This window comes from Pseudochaenichthys georgianus, unplaced genomic scaffold (assembly GCF_902827115.2).
Source record: "Pseudochaenichthys georgianus unplaced genomic scaffold, fPseGeo1.2 scaffold_1502_arrow_ctg1, whole genome shotgun sequence".
NCBI lineage: Eukaryota > Metazoa > Chordata > Actinopteri > Perciformes > Channichthyidae > Pseudochaenichthys > Pseudochaenichthys georgianus.
Window position 1 is genome coordinate 1 of NW_027262347.1, and position 18,849 is coordinate 18,849.

The following is an 18,849-nucleotide window of genomic DNA, read 5'->3' on the forward strand; positions in this document are numbered from 1 at the left end:
ATGATGGAGACATGATGGAGACATGGTGAAGACATGGTGAAGACATGGTGAAGACATGGTGAAGACATGGTGAAGACGTGATGATGACATGATGAAGACATGGTGAAGACATGGTGAAGACATGATGAAGACATGATGATGACATGATGAAGACGTGATGAAGACGTGGTGAAGACGTGATGAAGACATGATGAAGACATGATGATGACATGATGAAGACATGATGAAGACATGATGGAGACATGGTGAAGACATGGTGAAGACATGGTGAAGACATGATGAAGACATGATGATGACGTGATGAAGACGTGATGAAGACGTGATGAAGACGTGATGAAGACGTGATGAAGACGTGATGAAGACGCGATGAAGACGCGATGAAGACGCGATGAAGACGCGATGAAGACATGATGAAGACGCGATGAAGACGCGATGAAGACGTGAAGACGTGATGAAGACGTGATGAAGACGTGATGAATACTTGATGAATACGTGATGAAGACGTGATGAAGACATGATGAAGACGCGATGAAGACGCGATGAAGACGTGATGAAGACGTGATGAAGACGTGATGAATACGTGATGAATACTTGATGAATACTTGATGAATACGTGATGAATACTTGATGAAGACATGATGAATACTTGATGAATACTTGATGAATACTTGATGAATACTTGATGAATACGTGATGAATACTTGATGAAGACATGATGAATACTTGATGAATACTTGATGAATACTTAAGCCATCAAACGAAATGTTGTTGATGGAAACGTTGACAGAATATAATTGTAGGGCTCGAACAACAGCTGAAGACCAACGTGTGTGTGTGGCTAAAACAGCTATCAATATACGTTGTTATTCTGTACGTGATTTCTGACGGCACTCCTCTCTGTCTCTGCAGATCCTTTCTACCAGGACCCAGCCAGGTGTAACCCAGGTGAGGCCGACATCCCACCTCTTTTTTACCCACGATTTGCAAGAAGTTAGCGTATCGTGTTCTCTCGTTGAATAGACACTAGGTGGATCGGGTTAAACACAAAAAAACGAATATATACTACCTCAGAATCTCCATAACACGCATGTTATCAATCATGTATTCATTATATTCATACCTCATCTGAACACAGTCCAGTTCTACTTTTCTAAAGAGCTGATGTTTCCTGGGTTTGATCTTTCGACAGAGTCCAGTCCAGACTTTCCAATGGACTCCAATAAACTCCACTGCCGAGGACCAGATGGAGGTAACGGTCTGTTTAAAAGCTTAAAGGCTCCTCTCCTTGGAAGGATGTAGTCTTTAGAGGACTGAGAGTTAAATTAATAGTTTGTTGTTGGGAAATCCACATTTGTCTTCTTGCTGAGAGTTAAATGAGATATCGCTCCCATATTAGACATGAAGCTACAGCATGCAACTGATTAGCTTAGCTTAGCAGAAGGCCTGGGAACAGTGGGAAACTGCTAGCCTAGCATTGTTGTCATTGAAGGTATGTTGGTAAGCAAACGGGACAATTAGCATCGCTCTGGATCCCTTCGGAAAAAAACGAATCCGCTTTTTAGCAACAGCCGTTTTGAAGTCACGTACACGTCTTAACATTCACCAGTAAGGTTTTTTTATGTAGTTAAACTAAACGTTAAAATCTCTTAATCTTAAAATGGAGAGGATAACATCATCTGTCAATCACAAACTGGAACTATTTGATGGAGAAAGTGGATTGATTTCGCAAAACCTCGTAGGCCAGATTTTATTTTTACAAACGTATGATTTTACTGTGGAGTCCTGATCACTCCCTCATGTTCGTATTGTTCGTAGAAATTACTGTTTTTATTTTATCTTTTATCTTTTCGGACAAACTTAAGATTACTGTCTTGAAAAAACACTGTGTAATTGTTTGCTGCCAAATATCAATAAATGATATATTACAACAACAACAACAATTCAATCAGGAGAGACGTGATGTATGAGTACATGTTTATTTATCGGGACACATGATATGCGGGAATAGTGATTGACGTATTACAACAAGTAACTGTAATGATGTTTTGGCGACTAAGCCCCGGGTTTGCAGGATGATCATTCAGGAGGGAAAGAATCGCTCTGATGAACCCCCCGGGGTCTAGACACTGGTGGTGGTGATAGTAGTTCAGTCCGATCTGAAGGGAGAAGGTTTAGCTTGGCCCTGTATTTAGGAGACAGGAGGCGAAGGGGTGGAGGAGGGTTTGCGTTGACACCTGAAATGACAACTGACAGGAAGGGGAGAGCAGATTTAAAGAGGTTAGCAGGTGCGATGATTGGCTAGCCGGGGCGTAATGCCCCTGATCACTTATTGAAATAACGTGTGACACCCGATGCTGTTGTCTTCCTGATTGAACTTACACTGAGCTACATATCTCGTAATCTTGTGTTACCCACAGACCTTATTTCCGAGATCATTCCATTAAAACTAAAATAAACAAAAAGGACATCGACTTCGAGACGAGGGGAACAGGAAGTGCGTAAAAGCCTAGCATTCGTCCCACTTAAAACAAGCTGATGAAACTCTGGACTTTAAGACGTCGATATGTCTGTCTGTTTCCCATCGTCATCCATTTGTTTGTGTCTCTGTAGATCGCTGCACCTGTAAGACAGTCAAAATGGGTTTGAAAAGCTACACGAAGAACAACTACAACTACGGTGAGTCATCCGGGACTAAATCAAGATTTTACAAATATATACAGAACAGTGATTGCCCGTTACTCTGTGAAACTGTTCTGCGTGATAACCTGCACAGATAGTAATGTTATAAGTAGGGTTGCCAGAAACTGACCATGATCAAAATCGATTATTCGGCAGCCCTGGCGAATAATAATCGATTATTCGTCCGACCCCGCCCGGTGTTGCTTATCCCACTGAGAATCAACAGCAAACTCGCAGCAATGGCAAGATTTCTGCTAGTTTTCAGGTTTAATTTGATAAAAAATGCATTGATATCTTACAATAAGACACACATGTATAAGAAAAGATCACTATAAACCCAACATATACATGATTATGAGAAGAAAGGCTGCCATGTGTTATGCAACTTGCTCAAAGGGGGTTGTTGGAACATTTCCAAATCAAACGTCTACGGTTTTAAAGTGAGAACGTCGTCTATGCATCGTCAATCTTCCCTTTTCATCCCTTCACTAACTCTGCTTCTAAATGATGTTTCTTTAAGTTTCTCCGAACTCTCCAGTGGATTCTTTCTCCGTGCCGTGTCCTCCTCCTGCGTGTAAAGGCTAATGTCTCAGTGCCGAGGCTGTCGGGTTACTCAGATTGAATTGGACGCACGAAAGCTCAAAGGCTTTCCCGGATGATTGCAGCGCCCGGGCGTGATCTGGCAAATCCAGCAGGGATTTCCGTGAGGACTTCTCTGAGCTCGCTAATGCCTCTGGCCACAGAACGCATTTATTATGGAAGATTTTCTTTTTCCCAAGCAATCGTTAAAAACAAGAGCTCACTTTCCAAATATTCAGATATAATGAAAGCGGAGGAGTTCAGTGCGTCAGCGAACATCGAGGTGGTCTTCAGAGATTTTACTGTCCACTCCAACCTGTTAGGACAAACTGACACTGGTTGTGTTTGGTTTAGTTTCTCAGTGCCGTACTTGCAATGATGTCTTGTGCGTTGTTTCATTACCTTTATTTCTTAATGGTCCCTGTTGGGGAAATATGTCCAATAGCTTTGAGCCAGCGTATCAGTTCTGTCCTGACGGAGCACACGCACCTGTAGCCTTGGTGCTGGGCTCAGTGTCCTGCCTCCCTGCTGCTGCCTGTCAGCTGGTAGAGGTGTTATGACTCCATCTGTTATGCAGCATGTTGATGATTCTCTCTGAGCTGAACACACGGGTCTGGGGTAGAGTTCTTCAGAATTGGCGTGGCAACTCTACCGTGAAGTCAGGACCTCTGGCTCTTGGACTTGTTTTGTGAATTCTCCGGCCGAGGCTCCAAATAAACCCGTCAGTGTTCATCAAAGCTCTCCCCGTGTCTCCTTTTGAGTCGGTGACTCGTCCCGCATCGCTGCACAGAAGTTTCCCCCACAGTCCCCATTGCTTGTATTTATTAAGGGTGCATTTTGGGATAAACGTCTAACTTGCTTTCTGCCTTTTGTTGCTGCTCGATGGTTGCATTCATGACCCGAGAAACGGCAGGTTCATCGATGCAGAAACAAACGGGATGTTCTACAGGTTACTGGTGTCACTGGAAATCGAGGGCGTTGCACGTTGTGTTGTTGGACTTGAGTCAGGATGAGCTGAGAAAGTAAACAACCCAGTTTCAAAACAGGTAGACAAACAACAGGTTCATAATCATCAGTTTAAGGGTGGCTTCTGAACTTTTCAACTTGGACAATTTAAACTGTTTGCGTCCAAGTGAGTAATGCAGACAAGACTGTTTTGATCTTTTTGAATGAAAGAAGTATCGACCAATTGGGCAATTCTGCACCGTCAATGTACGTCTTCTCGATCTCTTTGACATCTTTCCGGAAGACAGCAGTAGAAATCTGAGTGAGATTCTGAGAGGGGGGTCCCTGAAAGAGTTTGTTTGAATGGTACTTGTTACCCCGAAAGTCAAAAGTCCATAGGAAAAAGTAGGGATGTCCCGATCACCTTTTTTTGCTCCCGATCCGATTCCGATCATTTGATTTTGACAATCTGCCGATACCGATTTTTCCCGATCCGATCTTTATGCAATGCGTTAAGAGAAAAAAAAGGTAACAGATAACGGCTGGTCATCCAACGCGATGAATTCAGCTATCTTGACTATTATCTGTTCTGGGGCAGTTTCTCTTTCCTTTTGAAAGTCTCTGAAAGTGTCGGTTGCTTCAGTGCCGTTCCCCGAGTGGCCGCTGTGTACTCGCCGTGTTGTTGTTGTTGTTTGTTTCTCAGGTGGCGTATTACATTGGTCGTGTTGAACGTAGCTCTGTTCTTTCCACCACGCGGAACCTCCGCCTTGCAAACATTGCATCTGGCTGTTACACTGCCTTCACTTTCAATTTCATAATACTTCCAAACTCCTGACATTTTCTCCGTCCCGACTCCCGAGTCACCAGCTGGACGTAGCCTCTCGTTAGCTTACTGCTACTATGAGACACTGCGCCCACTCTGTTGCTTTGAGAGGAATAAGCAACCAGGTCTGAAAACAAGCCCAAAGAAAGCAACACATACATGATGTTGTGTAATTTTAAACCAAAACTAAGTCCTCAGGATGACTTTAAGACGTGAACATGGTCATTTTTGTTTTGTAACATTAAATTAAAAAATATATATATAAAAAAAAAATTTAAAAATCCCGATCCCCGATTTTTTTCTCCCGATTCCCGATTTTTTGAAAATCACGTGATCGGCTCCGATCCCCGATCACGTGATCGGGACATCTCTAGAAAAAGTATTTTGGGGAGTTTAGCCTTCAGTGATGTGTTTCTGTTTTGGCACCGTGTCCATGAGCTTTTGCAGGACACTAAGTGGATAACGTGTGGCTCTAACTTAAAGTCTAAAATCAGAGAATGATGTCCAGCTGTCTGTTTTACCCCAAGGACCATGGCGGGTTGACTTGTTTTAAGAAACACAACCAAAACTATTGGCCATATCCCTGGAGCCAGAGCTAAGGACTAAATCATGGTTGTATTTGTTAATAAAACCATGCAAGCTCTGTGCGATGTTACATCAATCTAAAGTGTCCCTGGATGAGTCTCTCCTCCAGCGATCAGGGCACATCAAAAGACTAAATGCTTGTTCTGGACTCTGTCCTGCATTTCCGCATACATGAACATATACAAACATTAAAATACATACCCATATCATCACCCTCTCTCTCTCTCTCTCTCGCTCTCTCTCTCTCTCTCTCGCTCGCTCTCTATCTCTCTCTCTCTCTCTCTCTCTCTCTCTCTCTCGCTCTCTCTCTCTCTCTCCAGTGATCAGGGTGAGGGTGAGGGAGGTGAGGAACCGCGGCCTGGAGCCCACAGCGGTGGTGGAGGTGAAGGAGGTGCTGAAGTCTTCTCTGGTCAACATCCCCAGAGAGGTCCAGACTCTGTACTACTCCTCGTCCTGCCTCTGTCCTCCTCTCACTCCCGGGGAGGAGTACCTCATCATGGGCTACGAGAACGAGGAGACCTCCAGGTACGAGTCCTTAAAGTTACATGTACCGTTGAGTGTCGCAGGGACGAGTCCTAAAACCCGGAAGTGAGTCAGTATTTCACCACTTCCTGTTCCCTCGTCTCAGAGCCAACGGGATTTTGAACATGTTTTTGGAAAGTAGCTGAACTAAGGTCTGAGGTTGAGACACGTTGAAGAGACGGATCACGTTTTGTTCTACGACATTAAATCCATCAGCAGTGACCCCGCTGAAGAGTTTACGTGTCTGAGAAACGATGGTTGTTACCAAGTGGCTGAACAGGACTACAGAAGTCGTGGAGGTCGTTGTACGTCATTACGCCGAACACGTGAACACTCCTCTAAGTTAGTTTCTGTTCTGCTTGAGAGCAAGTCCCTGCCTCCTGCAAAGTGTTCAAACAAACGCTTCAACTCGTTCCATTTAGAATCTGTAGTTTGAATATGGATCTGAAGTTGGCGTGACGTTGAAGTCGTGCTGCTGGACTCGGCTGTAGTTCCTTTATAGCAGGGGTGTCAAACTCAAGGCCCGGGGGCCAAATCCGGCCCGCGACTTCATTTCATGCGGCCCCTCAAGAGATTGCAAAGAATATAATATGTTTATTATACGGTGACATGCCGATTTACAGAAGCTCGTTGCCCATAAACTACATATCCCACAATGCATCTCAAATCTGACTTTTTTCTCAGAATTTGACTTTTTTTCTCAGAACAAGTTTTTTTCTCAGAATTTCACTTATTTTCTTCAAAATATTAATTTTTTCTCAGAATTACATTTTTTTTAATCATTTTGTAACATTCTCACTGAAGAGACTTGCAATGATTTGCCCTAGACTTCTGCTTTCAGACGTAGTTAATTATGAAGTTATTACCCTATCCGATAATAATCTAATGCAGAGGCAATAATGTCATATAATACATTATTTTATATATATTAAATATTTATATATGTATTTTGAAATAGTCTTAAAGTTACAACCGGCCCTTTGAGTGCAACCATAATGCTGATGTGGCCCGCGAAGAAATTGAGTTTGACCCCCCTGCTTTATAGCATAACGTTAGCATTTAGCTTCTGGCCATTAGATTTATGATTCTAACATTATAAAAGTAGACACGTGGAGATTATCCGGCTGAACAAAACGTGCATTTATCAAACAGGTTGGTTTTCCACAGACCTTATTTTTTACAATATTCCAAAATCCTATGGAGAAATCCGGTTGCTTGTTGTCGAGGGAACCAGCCGCTTCCTTCAGGGTCGGCCTACAAAAACACGTCATCCCTGCACCGCTCTATAGATCATCAATGGTGGTTGTTCATCAATAGAGTGATGCAGGAACTCGTCCTAAAACCTGAACATGAGTCAGCATTCGAGCCCTCGAGGTGTCCTTGCATCTAAGGTCTGTGGTTTTCACAAGATGAGGATATTTGAACGTGTTTTGCTACGACATAAAATACACTGATTTCTTCAATAATCCATTGGCTTTTTGTTGAGGTAACCAGGGAAATGCTGCCTCTATGCCTTCTGATTCTGCCTACTAAAATATGTCATCAATGCAACATTTTGAGGAGCTGCAAAGTCCGGAATCATCAAAGTCTGTCTTTTTGAATTGTTTTGAATGAGAGACCGCATAGCAACAGAAACTGACATACTTTAATTACCTAGCAAGCTTCAACTGGTCTGACAACCAATTAATTAGAGGCTGCTTTTGTCTAATGCTGACCAAAATTGAAGGACCCTTTGTTTCAGATATTACCAATAAGATCCTTGAACTTCAACTAGATATAAAAAGGCGGCTGTGGCTCAGTGGATAGAGTGCTGGACTTTGAATCAGGGGGTAGCAAGTTCGAGTCCCACTGTAGTCAGCATGTCGTTGTGTCCCTGGGCAAGACACTTCACCCCAAATGGCTCCTGTGGGGATTGTCCACAGTACTGAAAGTATGTAAGTCGCTTTGGATAAAAGACATGTATAAAATCTGATTTGAGTAAAACATGTGTCCAATCAGGGGTAAGCAAACAAAGCTGTCTAGTTTCCAAATGTTTTTACTCGTAAATTGTTGCGTCTCTACTTGGTAAATGGTTATGATTCCTGTCTGACTTTAGCATGGGTTCTGTAGGATAAGACTGAATAAGCCTCACTGTGTTTGTGGTTGCAGGTTGCTCCTGATTGACGGCTCCATTGCTCAAAGGTGGAAGGAAAAAATGGGCAGGAAGGTCAAGGTGCGATTCAAATACGCACACACACACACACACACACACACACACACACTCACACAGCAGCAGCAGTTTAGAGCAGCGTCTCCTGGTATTTTCTGTGTAAACACACCTGCAGTGGTACAGGTGGAGGCTTTATAAGTGGACACTGAACTGAACTGTATAGCATGCAGTCTGTATCAACAGTTTAACATTTGATTGGATATTTGGGTAGCCTATAAAGTCAACACCGACTGCTATATTATAAGTGGTCGGTTTAACACAACACTAACCACTTTGTTTCAGTCGCAATATTTGTACTTCTGGTGCAGTGCTGTAGTTCATTTATAGCCCAACATTAGCCGCCTTTAGCTTAGCGGTGGTGACGTGGAGTCATGTGACCGTGCTGTAGTTCCTTTATAGCCCAACATTAGCCACCTTTAGCTTAGCGGTGGTGACGTGAAGTCATGTGACCGTGCTGTAGTTCCTTTATAGCCCAACATTAGCCACCTTTAGCTTAGCGGTGGTGACGTGAAGTCATGTGACCGTGCTGTAGTTCCTTTATAGCCCAACATTAGCCTCCTTTAGCTTAGCGGTGGTGACGTGGAGTCATGTGACTGTGCTGTAGTTCCTTTATAGCCCAACATTAGCCACCTTTAGCTTAGCGGTGGTGACGTGGAGTCATGTGACCGTGCTGTAGTTCCTTTATAGCCCAACATTAGCCACCTTTAGCTTAGCGGTGGTGACGTGAAGTCATGTGACCGTGCTGTAGTTCCTTTATGGCCCAACATTAGCCACCTTTAGCTTAGCGGTGGTGACGTGAAGTCATGTGACCGTGCTGTAGTTCCTTTATGGCCCAACATTAGCCACCTTTAGCTTAGCGGTGGTGACGTGAAGTCATGTGACCGTGCTGTAGTTCCTTTATGGCCCAACATTAGCCACTTTTAGCTTAGCGGTGGTGACGTATGTCATGTGACCGTGCTGCCTGATGTGACGTTAGTTATTGTGCACTGATTCATTAATGTCCCTTTCCGTCTCTCTTTTTGTGTTTCTGTGCAGAGATGGGATAAGATCATACAGGGGAGAGGCCGAGGAGCTCATCGCCAGGGTCGCCACTGAGATCTGAGTGTGTGTTTGTGTGAATGTGTGTGTGTGTGTGTGTGTGTGTGTGTGTGTGTGTGTGTGTGTGTGTGTGTGTGTGTGTGTGTGTGTGTGTGTGTGTGTGTGTGTGTGTGTGTGTGTGTGTGTGTGTGTGTGTGTGTGTGTGTGTGTGTGTGTGTGTGTGTGTGTGTGTGTGTGTGTGTGTGTGTGTGTGTGTGTGTTTGATCATGTATGTGTGTGTAGATATTGCACTATCCCAGGCTGTTGTAGCTGAATGTAGTTCATCTCTGCATCTATCAGACAGTTTGGAGTCTTAAGTTTTGTCATTTATCATTTTTTTTGCACAAACATTATTAAGCCTGTGTTTTTTTGATCATATGCAAAATGTTTGTGTGGATTTGTGTGTGAATTTGTGTGTGAGTGTGTAAACTTAAAGCACTCAATAAAGACAAGAGAGGGGGTGAAGCTTTAAGCTGTAGTACTAACCCTACGCACAGCCATACAGTATGTACATGACACTTTTTTGGTAAACAATAATAATTCAGTGGTGGCTCTCCATGGTCACAGTCCATAATAACCCTGATGTTTACCATGTTGCCATGCTGATGGGAAGGCGGACATTTAAAGCCATTTAAACATGTTGGACTATAAGAGAGGGACCATAACTTTACTGATCTCTGGCATGAAATCGTTGGCAATCATTGAGTAAATATGCAAACCTAGCACTTTTTTAAACATTTACAAGGCTTGTCTTTGCTCTAGCGTCACAGGAACTCCATCTTCTTCTTCACTAAAATGTACACAAACAACAAATAGTAGCACACACCAAATGCATAATAGGCTATTAGCAGAAGGTAAAGGAGGTAGGAGAGGTGGGATGATTGCATAATTACAGACGGTACGAATTAGCTCTGTAACAAACAACAAGGATTCATATTCAAATCTTTTTTATATAACAGTTCCTGCTGTCAACAGTCAGTGCTCTACTTTTATCAGTATACTATACTAACACTCTGGACTCTTTGCAGAAGTTTGAACCATTAAAATGAATTTATACCACATGCTCTGTTTCTGTGTTGTTCTTATCTTTAAGATCTCAGTTCACCGTCTTTTTTCCTGTAAAATTCCCCAAGTTTCTCCGTTTTTGATCTGCAAGTTTCTCAGTTTTTGATCCCCAAGTTTCTCAGTTTTTGATCCCCAAGTTTCTCTGTTTTTTATCCTCAAGTTTCTCCGTTTTTGATCCCCAAGTTTCTCAGTTTTTTATCCTCAAGTTTCTCCGTTTTTGATCCCCAAGTTTCTCCGGTTTTGATCCAAGTTTCTCCGTTTTTGATCCCCAAGTTTCTCCATTTTTGATCCCCAAGTTTCTCAGTTTTTGATCGTCAAGTTTCTCAGTTTTTGCTTCTACAGTTTCTCAGTTTTTGCTTCTAAAGTTTCTCAGTTTTTGATTATAAAGTTTCTCAGTTTTTGATTATAAAGTTTCTCAGTTTTCGATCCGAAAGGTTCTTAGTTTTTTATCCTCAAGTTTCTCCGTTTTTGATCCCCAAGTTTCTCAGTTTTTGATCCCCAAGTTTCTCCGGTTTTGATCCAAGTTTCTCCGTTTTTGATCCCCAAGTTTCTCCATTTTTGATCCCCAAGTTTCTCAGTTTTTGATCGTCAAGTTTCTCAGTTTTTGCTTCTACAGTTTCTCAGTTTTTGCTTCTAAAGTTTCTCAGTTTTTGATTATAAAGTTTCTCAGTTTTCGATCCGAAAGGTTCTTAGTTTTTTATCCTCAAGTTTCTCCGTTTTTGATCCCCAAGTTTCTCAGTTTTTGATCCCCAAGTTTCTCCGGTTTTGATCCAAGTTTCTCCGGTTTTGATCCAAGTTTCTCCGTTTTTGATCCCCAAGTTTCTCAGTTTTTGATCCTCAAGTTTCTCAATTTTTGCTTCTAAAGTTTCTCAGTTTTTGATTCTAAAGTTTCTCAGTTTTTGATCCCCAAGTTTCTCAGTTTTCAATCCCAAAGGTTCTTAGTTTTTTATCCCCAAGTTTCTCAGTTTTCGATTCCCAAGTTTCTCAGTTTTTGATTCTAAAGTTTCTCAGTTTTTGATTCTAAAGTTTCTCAGTTTTCGATCCCAAAGGTTCTTAGTTTTTTATCCCCAAGTTTCTCAGTTTTTGCTTGTAAAGTTTCTCAGTTTTTTATCCTGAAGTTTCTCTGTTTTTGATCCCCAATTTTTGATCATCAAGTTTCTCCGTTTTCCCTCCCCAAGTCTTTAAGTTTTAGATCCACAAGTTTCCCAGTTTCTGATCATCAAGTTTCTCCATTTTTGATCCCAAAGTTTCTCCATTTTTGATCCCAAGGTTTCTCCATTTTTGATCCTCAAATTTCTCTGTTTTTGATCCCCAATTTTTGATCATCAAGTTTCTCCGTTTTTGATCCTCAAGGGAGAGTTTTGTGTTTTTCTTGTATTTGTTTACCTTTGATTAAAATAATCTTGACCTGGTTCTGGTGTCTTGCATTTGGGTCCTTAGCTTTGTGTCAATCGTAACAAAACTGCAGCCATGGAAACCTGGAAACCCTCTTGATAATAAACTGAATTGTCTTTTTAGATGTGTCAATGATATTCCTAAATGTCTCTAATATATTAGACTTTTGCATGCTATTTTATCATTTAGTTTTATAAGCTCTGAGAAACTTAACACTGGTTGTAAGTAATAATGTCCACTTATGTGGTGCATCCCATTTCATTTAAGTGATAAATAAATAATAGTTTGAGGTATAAAAACATATAAAATCCACATTTAGTTTTAACTTATTGTGCCCTGGGGAAACATACATAATGGTTTACATGTATTCTTCATAATAACCCGTAAAAAATATGGGACAAAACTGGATATAAAATGAGTCTAAATTTAGGCTGAAATAAATCTTAATAACACGGGTTGAGTAACTGAAAAAACAACCTTCACTGATGGGAGTAAACAGTAGCATTACTGTGTGTGTGTGTGTGCGTGTGCGTGTGCGTGTGCGTGCGTGTGTGTGTGTGTGTGTGTGTGTGTGTGCGTGCGTGTGCGTGCATGTGTGTGTGTGTGTGTGTGTGCTGTGTGTGTAGGCATGTTTCCAGTAGTTCCTGCCTACTAATTTGCAGCAGTGTTTTCTCAGCTGCAGTTTCCATGAGAGAGAAGAGAAACATTTTTTTGTGGATTTACTGCTATTACACCTCCTTATCCTCCTCTTCCTCCTCTCCTCCTCTTCTCTCCTGCATGTTGACTGACTGAAAACACACCTGGTGTTGGTAAAAGGTGTGTGTGTTCATGCAGGCTCGATAGTGGATCTATTCATGTTGCTGAATGCTGACACAGCACATACTGAAACACACAGAATATGTTCATCGGGACTGAGCTGCGTTAAAGCTGCAGGAAGTCCTGATCCAACACTAGAGGGCGGAAAGGAGGCAGAAAACAGTTAACGCATTAACACAGTGGTTCCCAACCTGGGGGGCCAAAGATCGCAGGGGGGGCGCCAGGCCTCAGATGATTTGAGGCCAAATATCATATTTAGACTTTTGTTTTTTACATATAATTGTAAGGCAATACATGATTGTCACTAAAAGCCTTGTCTCTACATTACAATAAAATATAAAAAATAATTGAGTAATACATTTTAATAAAAATTCAAGTTAGTATTAAAGGCATAAAAAGACAAATGTATAATTCTTTCTTTAATAGAAATGTTTCTTCTGCCCGTAAAGTGTCCAAACCAGGCTTTGCTGGATAAGCGCATTTTTAAAACATAGTCATTGTCCACACCGGCTTCAGTTGGATTATTTGTCACAGTTCCTCCGATCAGGTCGGTCTCCTCCATTTTGTAGATTATTTACGACTTTAGAATCCACATAAACACATCGGCAAAATCCGGCTTACTTTGATCATGTGTTTCAAACAGTTTAATCCCTTTGTGAATTGTTTCCACTTCCGCCGTCCTTTCATTTCTTCATACAGCGGGAATCCAACTGAATTAATCCTGAGTCCAACAACCATCAAAGTCGCTCCAATAGTGCTCCTTGATTACACTTTCATCCTCCTTTAACAAAATACTTCATTCATCCAGTTTGTGACAGTAGTTGTAGCATTTTTGAGACTTTTAAACTTTAATTTGGGGGGGCTCTTGGGAAAAAAGGTCGGGAACCCCTGCATTAACACGAAATTAAGAAGCAGAGCATGCCAGTCCAATACTTTACTGTAGCTCAGTGGTCTGTGGTGTTTTTAGCTCAGATTTAGCCTCATTCTCATCCTATGTACAGCCCTCGTTTGATCCAACTTTGTGTGGCTGTAGCCCTTGTTTGGTTCAGGCCTCATTGGTGTTTAGTCCAGTACTAATATACTGCAGTGCTTAACCCTGATTGTGTCCACTATTGGTTGTGTTCTTTTAATCCAATACTCTGGTGGTGTTTCGTGTTTCTTTTGAGCGCTGGTTTAGTCTAACAATCTGCAGTGTTGTCCAGTACTCATTGGTGTTGATCTCTGGTTCTAATTGGGGGCCTTATATTCTGTGGTAATTTAGCCCTGGGTTGGTCAATTAGTTAATGGTGTTTTTGCATTGGTTTAGTCTAGTATTCACTGGTGTTTTAGCCCTGATTAGATCCAATATTTTGCGGTGATTTAGCCCTTTTGGGGTCCAATACTCTAAGGCAGGGGTGTCAAACTCAAGGCCCGGGGGCCAAATCTGGCCCGCAACTTCATTTCATGTGGCCCGCAAGAGCTTGTAAAGAATATAATATGTTTATTATACGGTCACATGCTACTTTACAGAAGCAGGTTGCCCATAAACTACATGTCCCACAATGCATCTCGTTTTGTGACATGCACACTGAAGAGACTTGCAATTATTTGCCCTGGACTTCTGCTTTCGGACGAAGTTAATTACTAAGTTATTATCCTATCCGATAATAATCCAATTCAGAGGCAATAATGTCATATAAATTAATACATTAGATATATATTTATATATGTATATTTATATAGTTGCAACCGGCCCTTTGAGTGCAACCATAATGTCAATGTGGCCCGCGATGAAATTGAGTTTGACACCCCTGCTCTATGGTGTTTAAGCCTGGTTCGGTCCAATATTTGGTGGAGCTTTAGCACTGGGCTTTGTTGGCATATTATCCCTGTTTGGTTCATTATTCTGCTTTGTTTTAGCCCGGGTTTGCCCAGTACACATTGGTTTGGTGAAGTACTTAGTGCATTACCAACTGATGTAGCCCTGGCTTGGTCCAGTACTTGGTGTTGTTCGATGTACAAAGTGTTTAGAAAAACAAAAACGTGGTTGTTGTTAATCGGCCGTGTGAAACTTCACATCTGTTGATCGGAGAAACAGAAAACCCTCGTTATCCTATCCAACACACACACACACACACACACACACACACAAATACCAGGTTGGTTCCCACAATACCTTGGCCAGTGTTTGTCCGACTCGCTCCATTTCACATCATGAAACAATAGAGCCAAACACACAGTAAGTGGTTCCAGTGGTTCCAGTGGTTCCAGTGGTTTATGGAGCAATGCTGCGTCAATGCTGACCTCCAGCTGCCCACAAAACACAGGGAGAGAAGGAGGAAGGAGGGTGAGGAAGGGAGGGAGGGATATACAGAAATGTCCTGATCCTATAATACTCAGAAGTGGAAAGTACATGAAGGTCATTCAGATAATTACAGTACGGGGGAACATTTTTAAGATGTGGTGTTTTAGCAGAATATTTCCACTGTAGGTTTGTTTCCCCTGGTTCAGTGGTTTAGCCCCAGTCTGGGGGGTTTCCAACGTGTTTCAGCCCTCTTTTGATACCTACTGGTGTGTTAGCCTTGGGTTGGTCTTCTGTCCTTTTGGTGGTTTAGCGCTGGTACAGTCCACCATTTATTTTCTAGTGATTTGTGTAGTTTTCGTTGGTGTCTTGGCCCTCGTTTGGTCCAATATTTACTGCAGTTTTAAGTCATAGTTTGGTCCAATATTTGACAATCTCAAAGCCGCGGGTTGATCTAAAATGTTGGCTGCAATTGTCCTAGTTTGGTCCAGTACTCAGTCAGGTTTTAACCCTGGTTGCATCCAGTATTTGTTGTGTTTCTGCCCTGAGTGCTCTTAGATTCTCTTGTGTTGCAGTCACTGTTTTGTTCACTATGATCTTGTGTTTCTGTACCAGTTTGGTCTAATATTGATTTGTTCTTTAGCCCTGGTTTTGGTCTAATAATGATCTCCCCATTGACATCAGGACAGCAGAAAGCCTGCACATCTTCCGGCGCAGACTGAAAACTCATCTCTTTCGACTCCACTTCGAGCGATAGAATTACTAACAAATAACTGCTAACAAAGCACTTATATACTAACAAAGGACTGGCTTATCTAAAGCCAGTTGAGTAGCACTTGAAATACTTGGCTCTATGAAACCTGATGTACTTTATGATTCTGTTTTCTTCAAGGTTGTGTCTTCCTGGTCGAATGTACTTATTGTAAGTCGCTTTGGATAAAAGCGTCAGCTAAATGCAATGTAATGTTCTTTAGCCCTGGTTTTGGTCTAATATTGATTTGTTCTTTAGCCCTGGGTTTGGTCTAATATTGATTTGTTCTTTAGCCCTGGGTTTGGTCTAATATTGATTTGTTCTTTAGCCCTGGTTTTGGTCTAATATTGATTTGTTCTTTAGCCCTGGGTTTGGTCTAATATTGATTTGTTCTTTAGCCCTGGTTTTGGTCTAATATTGATTTGTTCTTTAGCCCTGGTCTTGGTCTAATATTGATTTGTTCTTTAGCCCTGGTTTTGGTCTAATATTGATTTGTTCTTTAGCCCTGGTTTTGGTCTAATATTGATTTGTTCTTTAGCCCTGGTCTTGGTCTAATATTGATTTGTTCTTTAGCCCTGGTCTTGGTCTAATATTGCCCGGTGTTTTCGCCCTGGTTTGGTTAGATATTCTGTGGTATTTAGTCCTTGTTTTGGTCCAGTACTCATTGGGGTTTTTGCCCTGGTTTGGATTATGATTTGTATATATCTTTATCATGATGAATAGTAATAATCGGGTGATCATTCAACTTTTCTTCGAGTACTATTATCATTTAAAATCATTCTAAAAATAACATTGACATGGTTTGGTCCAATATGTGTTGATCTTTAACCCCCGGTTGTAGGCCTAGCTTTGTGTAGCACTAACTGGCGGTTCAACCCTGGTTTTGGTCTTAAATTCTCTGAAGTTGTAGTCACCGCTTTGTCCAACATGTTCTTGTGTTTTTGCATTTCACTGCAGACTGAGGCCAACATTCAGCCACCAGTTAAGAGTCTTCTCCCTCACATATACAGAGACTGTGCTCCAAAACAAAAACATTTATATTGTAACAGGACTGGGCAGATAAAGAGGAAAGTGGTCGTGCAGCAATCACAACAGAGGGCAGTGTTCAAATCCAAAAAAAGGCTGTATTGCTATCAAACTCAAAAATACCTTCCAAAGAACAAAGGCTAACGTAGCCGGGCCGCTAACCGACTTTCCAAAACGTTTCCTCACGCTGGGAGCCTCCTGCTCCCTCCATGTGCCACACACAACTGACCAACTCTGGGTGCTTTGTCTCCCTTGAGGGAGTGATTAGCACCATTACATCACATTACATTGCATTTAGCTGACGCTTTTATCCAGAGCGACTCACAATAAGTGCATTCGACCAGGAAGACACAACCTTGAAGAAAACAGAATCATAAAGTACATCAGGTTTCATAGAGCCAAGCATTTCAAGTGCTACTCAACTGGCTTTAGATAAGCCAGGCCTTTATTAGTATATAAGTGCTTTGTTAGTAATTCTTTGTTAGTCATTCTATCGCTCGAAGTGGAGTCGAAAGAGATGAGTTTTCAGTCTGGAAGATGTGTAAGCTATCTGCCGTCCTGATGTCAATGGGGAGCTCATTCCACCATCTTGGAGCCAGGATAGCAAACCCACGTGTTTCTGCTGATGGGAACTTGGGTCCCCTTCGCAGCGAGGGAGCAGCGAGCCGTTTGGCTGATGCAGAGCGGAGTGCACGTGCTGGGGTGTACGGTTTAACCATGTCCTGGATGTAGGAAGGGCCAGATCCATTCGCAGCATGGTACGCAAGTACCAGGGTCTTGAAGTGGATTCTAGCAGTTACCGGAAGCCAGTGGAGGGAGCGGAGGAGCGGAGTGGTGTGGGAGAATCTAGGAAGGTTGAAGACCAGACGAGCCGCTGCATTCTGGATGAGCTGCAGAGGTCGGATGGCACATGCAGGTAGACCAGCCAGGAGGGAGTTGCAGTAGTCTAGGCGTGAGGTGACGAGAGCCTGGACCAGAACCTGCGTGGCTTTCTGGGTCAGCTGGGGACGCATCCTCCTGATGTTGTAGAGCGTGTATCTGCGGCAGCGGGTTGTAGCAGCGATGTTTGCAGTGAAGGACAGGTTGTTATCCAGGTGAGAGGTCTCCACCCCCGCTCCCAATACTGCTAATTGGAAGCGGGCGGCGCCACCTGTTGGGGCGCCTCCCACTACCCTGCGTCTCAGCCCCACAATATGTATATACTTTCCTCCAAATACAGAAAGTCAAACTCCCCGTTCTTTCCCTTAATCTCATCAGAAGCCTGGAGCAGAGTGCATTCTGACTTCAGTGTGAAAACACACTCGCCTGTGTGTGATTGTGACGAGCTATGAGACCTGTACGTAGCACCGTGTGGTGTTTGCATTGCATCGTTCTCTTTTATCCTTTCGCCTCCATCTACTTGTCTTCATCCTTTCTTTATAACTAATGCTGTTGATGTTTTGTGATTTTAAAAAGCTGTCTTTTATCATCTGGACAACAGCTGGAAATGATCAGGGTTGGCTGAAGCTGCCACATTCACTGTTTTCTGTGGCAGTTGATCAACGGGGACGGTCCACACACTCTTCCAATCATTCCACCCAGCAGCAGCTGAACAGCGCCCTCTACAGTGTGTTACCATTGAACAGCGTGATGTGTATTATAATATATATATAATAGTTCAGTTTCTTCCTGGGTTTTTCTGCCCCCCCCCCCCCCCCCCATGTCAAATTGTCGCCCACTCTTCAAACTTTTAAGTCCCGCCTCTTTCCCCTCACTTTCGAGTCAGTCTGAGCTCTACCTATGTGTATGCTTTTATTGTCTGTCCACAGCCTTTGTGTGCCTTTTATCTATTCTTGTAATATTATATTTTGTTATAATGTTATGCTCGGTGTGACGCACTTTGGCAAACCCCGTTTTTAAAATGTGTGAAAGAAATAAAGTGGATTGTTTCTCTCAACAGAGCAGCAGCGCCCCCTGCTGGTTGAACCATTACACTTCAGGAGTCTGCAGTCTATTAAAGAGGTCGCTTTAGTACATCTCAGAATGACCAGGATAGCATTTCGCTTAATGATAGTCCAATATAAAACAGCATGTCTCCTTATTTCATAAAACAGCAA

At 42.3% G+C, this 18,849-nt stretch overlaps 1 protein-coding gene across 1 annotated transcript; it reads left to right on the forward strand.

Moving 5' to 3' along the window:
* Window positions 1-896: 896 nt before the first annotated feature.
* LOC117441129 (secreted frizzled-related protein 3-like) lies at window positions 897-9,542 on the forward strand. Its single transcript, XM_034077323.2, has 6 exons — window positions 897-945; window positions 1,190-1,249; window positions 2,611-2,676; window positions 5,932-6,136; window positions 8,282-8,345; window positions 9,378-9,542. The coding sequence occupies exons 2-6, from the start codon at window positions 1,210-1,212 to the stop codon at window positions 9,435-9,437; spliced, it is 435 nt and encodes a 144-aa protein (XP_033933214.1). The 5' UTR covers window positions 897-945; window positions 1,190-1,209; the 3' UTR covers window positions 9,438-9,542.
* Window positions 9,543-18,849: the final 9,307 nt, after the last annotated feature.